The sequence below is a fragment of the Ascidiella aspersa genome, chromosome 6 (genome assembly GCF_963924565.1).
Source record: "Ascidiella aspersa chromosome 6, kaAscAspe10.2, whole genome shotgun sequence".
In the NCBI taxonomy this organism is placed as follows: domain Eukaryota; kingdom Metazoa; phylum Chordata; class Ascidiacea; order Phlebobranchia; family Ascidiidae; genus Ascidiella; species Ascidiella aspersa.
This window is the reverse complement of record NC_139452.1, coordinates 6624114-6631670: the sequence shown is the minus strand read 5'-3', so window position 1 is coordinate 6631670 and position 7557 is coordinate 6624114. Positions and strand designations below refer to the sequence as shown.

Genomic DNA, 7557 nt, shown 5'->3' with positions numbered 1-7557 from the left:
TCTAGAGTCAATTTAACCAGTGTTTCTGTTTAAAAAGCATTACATTTGCACTTGGAGTTTTCGGTGATCTGTAGTTCGTTAATCAAGATTCAGATCGATTGCGAAAATGTGGTATTTAATTCACCGAGAGGGGATCTATTAAAATCTTGTTCTGTATTTAAAGTTTTAGGCATTATGGAGTTTATCATTCTCAGCTAGCTTACGATCGATTCAGAAAATTTGGTTATTTTATTTACCGAAAAGGTTTCAATTTAAAATGTCAGTTTTCTCAGACATTGTAAAGTTTTTTTAGTCAAGATTACGATTGGTTTGAACATTTTTTAAAAAGAAAATTTCGTTATTGTAAAAACCAGTGTATCAAACAAAAAAAAATTTATGGCCCAGAAAAAAGAAACAAGTAATTATTTCTCTTGTTTTGCTCGTTGAATGACAGACAGCCAGTATAAAAAAAACTTTCTAAATTGGCGTGTCACCGGTGCGGCGCAGAGCGTGAGGTCGGGGGTTCGAATCGCGGCGCGGGCGACGGGCTAAGACGAGGCATGAGTTTGCGGAAAGCGCAAAAATGCGGAAGGACCAGGGCTTATTCACCGCTTTTCACTTTTTTCGCTTTTCACTTTTATATCGACCAGAAAGTTTTAGGAAGGTCTCGTCGTTAAATGCTACGTCGTTCTGGCACAAATTATAATAAAAAACAAATTGTAATGAGAACACAAAAAACTCCCTATGTCGGATTAACGTTTTGGCAACTGGGCAGTTTAAAAATTACGTCGGTAATTTCGGGACACCAAAATGGTATGTTTTTACAAAAGTCTCATAAGGCAGATAAGTTACCGTAAAAATCGCTACAAACCGTTAAAAAATTCGGTAAAAATTAAACTGAAAATCGTTCAAAACTCAAACAAACACGTTATAAAAAAACACGACGAAAGAAAAGAGGAAAATGTACACAAACACATTGACGAAGATGCTGTTAAAAAGGTGACGCTAGTTTACGAGAAAAAAATTCGCAATTTAAAACAATGGTCGATGAATAATAAAAAAACATATTTATAGGGTTTTACACGAAATAAAAAATAATTGACAATTTTTCTGCAAAAGTGTTAAAAAAATCGCAGGACACGATTATAAGCTAATTATCAAAATACTGCAAAAGTAGAGTAGAAAATTCCGTACGTGATTATTTTATTCGTTGGCTTCATTTAATTTCCATGTAAATAAAAATTGCAGGTTTTCCACCAAGATCCATGATGTATAAAAAGCAATCAACTCAACTTCAATTAAAAAAAAACGTTCGGCGGAAAACAAAATAACGTAATTACAACGGCGGGAGGAGTGAAAAAACAACGTCGACTGAATTTCGATCAGGATGAGGAGACGGGAGATGGTGGAGGATTTGGAGCAAAGAAGCTGCGCTCCGTGATGGAAGGCGACGTCCGGGAAGATGCGCTTCCTCCGGGAGCCAGAAGCACCGTGTCCGCGTCATCAGTGGTTCTGTCATCTTCATCTTCTTCCTCGATCATCGGGATGCGGTAAGCGACCTCCTCCGAATGATCTCCAAGCAACTGGTCGGTGTCCGTGGAGTCTTCCATCCGTGAAGTGATCTCTTCCACCTCTAGGTTATCCTCTTCAGGGATCTCGTCATCCATCGGCTCCTCCGCTTCAGTCGTCTCGCCGTGGGTGTAGCTGCACTCGGAGAGGTACTGGCTGTGCGGGGTCGGAGGTGGGGCGAAGGGGTCCGAGTCGTAGTTGAGTTCGGAGCGGAATCGCGCCTGGTAGCGACGCTTGCTGGACCGGTGATGGTGGTGGCTGCGTCCTTGCGAGTAAGCAGGAGGAACCGGATGCTGGTGGATGCTGCTTCCGGAGCAGGAGCAGTCCGGAGTGTCGGACGCCTCGCTGCAATTGTGTCGTGACGACGAGCTGGAAGAGTTGTCGACGCCGTCGCAGTAGCCGCGATGCGACGAGTAGCATCCGCTTCCGCTACGACTGTACTGCTGGTGGCAGTGGTAGCAGCACGCGTGGTGGCGGTAGTAAGGCGGCGGAGGGTCCTGGGGAACTCCCCCGCTGACTCCGGAGCGGCTGCTCCCGCTTCGTTTTCCTCCTCCTCCTCCGGAGTGACTCCTCCCTCCTCCGGCCTTGCTGCAGCTCTCATTGTCATCGCAGTTATCCTCTGTTGTGCAGGGAGTCGGAGCCGGGATGCGGTGGTGCGAGCGTCTGCTGCAAGAGCACAAGCAACAACAAAGGTTAGGAGCAGCTGTGACGTAATGATTCGCTGGCAAATGTAAACGAATGGTTTTGGCCGCTGGTTGCTGCGCCCGTTGCTGCGCCCGTTTGCTTGAGAACTGGAGAAAAGTGGGAATATTGCGTGTTTGATTAACTTTAGGAAGTGAACCACGCGCTTCGGACGAAATTGCCTCTTTGAGTTGTCCAATTTTTTTATAGGCCAGAAACTAAATGAATCTAGTATGCCAAAATTTGCCTATAAAGTAGTTAATATCTTAGACGTATAATAAAACACATCAAAATTAAAAAACACAAAGAAGCTTGTTTGCTATATAACTTCAAAGTTCAAACGTCAATTTGAGTTAAAAAACGAATTTTACACTAATCTAATCCCACCACAGCGCAGCAATACGTCCAACTAAACACAAATAGGTCCTGGCAAGCCTAGCTTAACGATCAAGTAGACAGACTATTTCACCTGTGAGGTATAGAGGACTAAAAAACAATCGCTGTTAATCCTTTACGGTAGAAAATTCGCCCCAACCAACCTGTGCTTGTGCCCGTTTCTACACGTGTAGTATGAAGAGTTGGATCTGCTGCCCGAGTGACAATCTGACGAGTAGAAGCAATCGGCGCTCTTCCGATCCGCTCTGTCTGTTGCTGGGGATGGCGGAGGGTTGCAAGTCTACGGGGTGTTAAGCAAGTTGAGCAAAGTTTTTTAAGTATCAGTACAGTAGTTGACTAAGCTAATAGCGTCGGTAATTCGGTGGAGGGTTGCAAGTCTGCGAAGAGTTTAAGGAATTTAAGCAAAAATTTCAAGTGTCGACAACAATAGCGTCGGTAATTCGCAGGGCATAAAATCACAGCAAAATATTGACAGTTTGCCTTTTACGGTCAAGGTTTAAAAAGTAATTCTTGTAAGAATGATTCATTTAAAAGTTTGGGGCATAGAAATAAACACACATGCTTAATTGCTTACATCAAATACCAAAACACCTACCTCGGGGAAACGTTGAACCACCGTCTTCGAACTTGAACTGCTCGAGGCGCCGGGGATTCCCGGGCGGTCGGCCATCACCGTCTGGTTGCCGCGGCGGGCGTACGGGAACCCGGGCCAGGGGGTCACGGCGCCGCCCTGGTGCACCATCTGAAGCGGGAATTTCCCTCGCGACCCAGATACGCTCTTGGGGTGAACGATCGACACGTTGATGGTCGAGTGGGGCTGACCCCCGCCGGTCCCGGACCCCTTTTTGCGTCCCGGGGCGCAGCTGGCTCCACTGGGCTCACTGCGGCCTCCCCCCTGGCTGGCCGAGTCGTCGTTGTGCTCAAAGTTGACCCGGAAATTGACCTGGCCGTTCTGGTTGAGGCCTCCTGATGTGAACATGACGACTGGCGACGCGTAACCGGTGTTGTTGTGCGCCTGGAAGCAAAGGTGTTAGGTTTTTAAGAGAAAAATCAGTGTGTTGGGTTTAAGACGGGAGTCAGTGCGCATTAAAAACACGGGAAAAAATCATTAAAATGGAGTGTGGCGCGTGTGGTTGTGTGTGAAAACAGTGTGTGTTATATCTCCCATGATTTTTGACTAGAAAACATCGTGAAAATACGACTGGGTTTTTGTCGAGTAGGTGTTGGAGGATAGAGAACAAATGGGGAAATTTACTTTTTTTACTGTGAAATAATCCAGTAAAACCGTAGTTGCCGACAGAAAAGTGATGTTGGCGAAAATTCAGGATGTATTGTGCAATTTCGGAGATTATAGATATAATTGCAATTTTAGGCGCCAAAACTTTGTGAGTCTGAGTTAGTGTGCGTTGAGATCAAAAATAGTGACTATACTACATTAAAACAGAGTGTCAGTACTTTTAATCCTAAAGTTATATAAAGGGGGATAAGACTCACCATACAGTGTCGCAGGAATACGACGATGCCAATGAGAAGAACGCAGCCGCAGAAAATGCCGATCACAATAACGTATGTGTTGTCTGATTCGCTGGAACCCGGGCCTGCTGCAAATAGAAAAGTGTGAGGATCGTTTGTATATAAAACAACTCCTTCGTCAAACAAGCGCTCGTTTGTAATAGTGAAGTTGCTGGTGCTTGACAGACTTAAAAAAAAGCTAATAAAAATCAAAAGGTAAACCTATGGAAATCGGAACAAGGCATTTCGGCTAACGTTAAGCATTATCTCACATTTATCTTTGATCGACAACAATACTTTTTTGTGAGGTAAATACCATTTAGATCATTTACTAAAAGCGAAAACACGTAAAATTCTATGATCAAAATGCTGAAAAAAACTCATGTTTATGATGCTGAGATAAAATCATATTTGGAAATGATAAAAAAACATGGTTAAAAATGCTGAAAAAAAATCATGTTCAAAATGGCTGAAAAAACGTCATGTTCAAAATACTAAACATTTAACTTCTTTGAAATATTTCACCCCAGGCAAACGAGGTATGACTTTGGATGCAAAGTTTCAGAATGAAAGTCAACTCACAAGATGGCATAACGGAAGTGAATTCGATAGCAAGCAACGAATCTTTCATCGAGCAAACGTTTAAAATGTAAATGGATGAATTTTCGATTGATGAGATTTTTTGGAAATCGAATCTTGGCCATATATAACACTTTATTGTGGTATTTGTAGATATGTTAACAACTCAAGTCACTCTAGCATCGTTCGAAGCCGGGGTCCATAACCTTTTTAATGCGGACCCCTTAAAAATTCCTCGGATAGCGGAAACCAGGGCCAAACTTCAAGCAGACGAATAAATCTGCTTTTTTCGGACCACTAAATGTGAAACTGAAATGTAATCTAAAATACTTTGCGAGAAGGCGTCAAAAAGGATTATACAAATTCATTCAATTTGTTAAATTCTACCTCAATATTTCAATTGGGCCTTCATGGACCTTCACAATTAGTCCACGGACCCCATTTTAAAAACACCTGTAACTATCACTTTTAGAAATCCGTTTTCTAAGCATGCTTAAACACTGTGATCGAAAATGCATGGGTTTCAACAAGGCCGTCTGTGATTGGTCAGCGATACGGGGCGTGTTACCCTTTCGACGCCTGTCATTGGTCCAGGAGAAATTGCCGAAGGCGTGCGAACGAAGAGAGACTAAAAGCAAGTTGTTCGAGTGTTGGGAGAATCCCTGATGCGAGACTAAAGTAGGAGGTTTTGATGTTCAAGGGTAGAAAAACCAATAGAAAACCAACGATAAACATCAGCGTCATACAAATCAAACGGAAGTTACTTAATTAAACAAGTAAAACCTTATCGCTATTGTACACCGAAAGCCATTGCAGACTCACCGAATCTGTCGATCAATGATGCAAGCAGGGCAGGATACAAAAAACAACTAGCCTGCAGTGAGGTTCGAACTCACGACCTCCGGTCATACCGGGACCGTTACTCTAACAACTGAGCTACACAATACACAGGCTCAGAGAGGAGGGAGTCGATAAACAACCAAACGCCTTATCGCTATTAATCACACGTTAGTTAGTTATTATATTTTCATAACCCCGGTTAATAAGATACAAGAAAAAAAAGCGTTTAAATTATTCTTACTTGCTAAATCAACCTTTCTTTCAAAACTTTTCATGTTTTAACAAATGATGTTGCGTGAATGTTAGTAAATTTGTAATTTCACCAACTTTACTACAACGTAATGTATAAGGACAACTTACGCGAAGGCGGACATATTTCGTCCGATCCGTTAGGGCAGTCTTTTTTGCCATCGCAGTGCTGAGATGCAGGAATGCATTCACCAGTAGAAGCACATCGGAACTCGTTCTTACTGCAATCTAAAAGCATGTTTTAAGACTTTAATTTAAGTGTTTTACAATTAATTTAATTGTGTAACAAATTTTCTAAGAATCGCAGTTTAACTTCACTGAGCTCATGGTGTCTTGATACTGTAGTTGTCGTGACTTTAGTTGGTATTACTATATTTGTGATATCACCAGCTTATCATGTTAGTTAATATTATACGGCAATAATGTTTGTACTTGTATTGATGTTTAATAACAACCTTGTTTGTATGTACTTATTCGAATAAAGATTTGAATTGACTTTTAATTGAGAAAATCATTTTGTTGGTGACTCTTTGCTCACTAAACACTATATAAAAACTAAATCAAACAACTCTTTTTTACCAATATTGGCAATTAAAACACTTGATAATAATAATGTTTTTAGTGCACAAGTGAAATTAAGTTATTTTTCAGTTTATTAGGCCAAAATTTTCTTGAGTTAAAAAGTTTGACTAGTTGTTAACCTACTGTATATTGATATCGGACTTCCCTAATTCCAATCAATGGTCGTTTTTTGTGGTTCTCACTAAAACAACTTTATTTTTTGGTTTTCATTTCGAAAACTTTTTTTTTACTTCAAAAACTTTAATGCACTCACCGCAGTTTATTTCGTCGCTTGAGTCGACACAGTCGTCATGTCCGTCGCATCGCTTGTGCTTCGGAATGCACTGAGTACCGCCGGCCGCCACCAGCGTATGCAGGAACTTGGCGCCCGCGACGCCGTCATCGGCCGACACGATCGACCCGCACTGGAACTGGTCTGACTTGCAGCTGGGGCAGTTCTTTTCATCGCTACCGTCCTCACAGTCGTCTTTACCGTCGCAAGGCCAGTTCTTGGGTATGCAGTCGTGCATTATCGTGCAAGTGAAGTAGTCGGCAGGGCACTCGGTAGGCTCGCCTGCGTTTCGAGATACGACAAACACAATACTTTGATTAGCCACTGGATTATAGTACTTCCGCTGGTAAACACTAAGTTTTATGTTTGAGACTTTTTCCGCTTTGACACATTAGAGGACTCACATTTTGCTACGTATATTAGGGGAGCTTAAATTTATATGAATTTGTTGGCTTCATTGGTAAAATCAACCTTAAACAAGGCCTTGTTTATCGTATTATTGTCCAAACTTTTTAAGCCTGTAATCCCTTATCTAATGTAATAAATCTTTTCGCGGCCCATTCGGCTTCACAGTATTTTTTGTCATTATTTTCCTGCACAAATGTGTTACTAATGTGCATTGTGCAATTCGTATAGATGTAACATACAGTAGTGCATAATTAAAGTAGTCCTACTCGCGACACTTAAAATTGGTTGCGCGACCCACTGTACGGCCGAACCACCAGTTTTGAAGCACTGTTCATTATGAACGAAGTTGCAAGCGTGATATTAACTTTAAAGGTCTACTGAAAAAATGTTACAGACAACATGAAATTCGTTTGAGACATTCGTTAGCCATTGTCTTGACGAACTATTCTGTACAAATGCACGGTATAAATAGCGTGTTTGCTAAGTTTTTT

The 7557-nt window shown here is 41.8% G+C and overlaps 1 protein-coding gene across 1 annotated transcript in view; it reads right to left on the bottom strand.

Moving 5' to 3' along the window:
- Positions 1 to 610: 610 nt before the first annotated feature.
- Positions 611 to 7557, bottom strand: part of LOC146139400 (low-density lipoprotein receptor-related protein 6-like) — a 68548-nt gene continuing 61601 nt past the window's right edge. The window contains exons 25-30 of the mRNA XM_083392976.1: positions 6641 to 6940; positions 5892 to 6033; positions 4120 to 4309; positions 3221 to 3640; positions 2769 to 2905; positions 611 to 2211 (exon numbers count right to left, since the gene is read on the bottom strand). Coding sequence (XP_083249102.1) covers positions 1362 to 2211; positions 2769 to 2905; positions 3221 to 3640; positions 4120 to 4309; positions 5892 to 6033; positions 6641 to 6940 — 2039 coding nt within the window. The 3' untranslated portion in view covers positions 611 to 1361. The remainder of the gene's footprint in view (positions 2212 to 2768; positions 2906 to 3220; positions 3641 to 4119; positions 4310 to 5891; positions 6034 to 6640; positions 6941 to 7557) is intronic.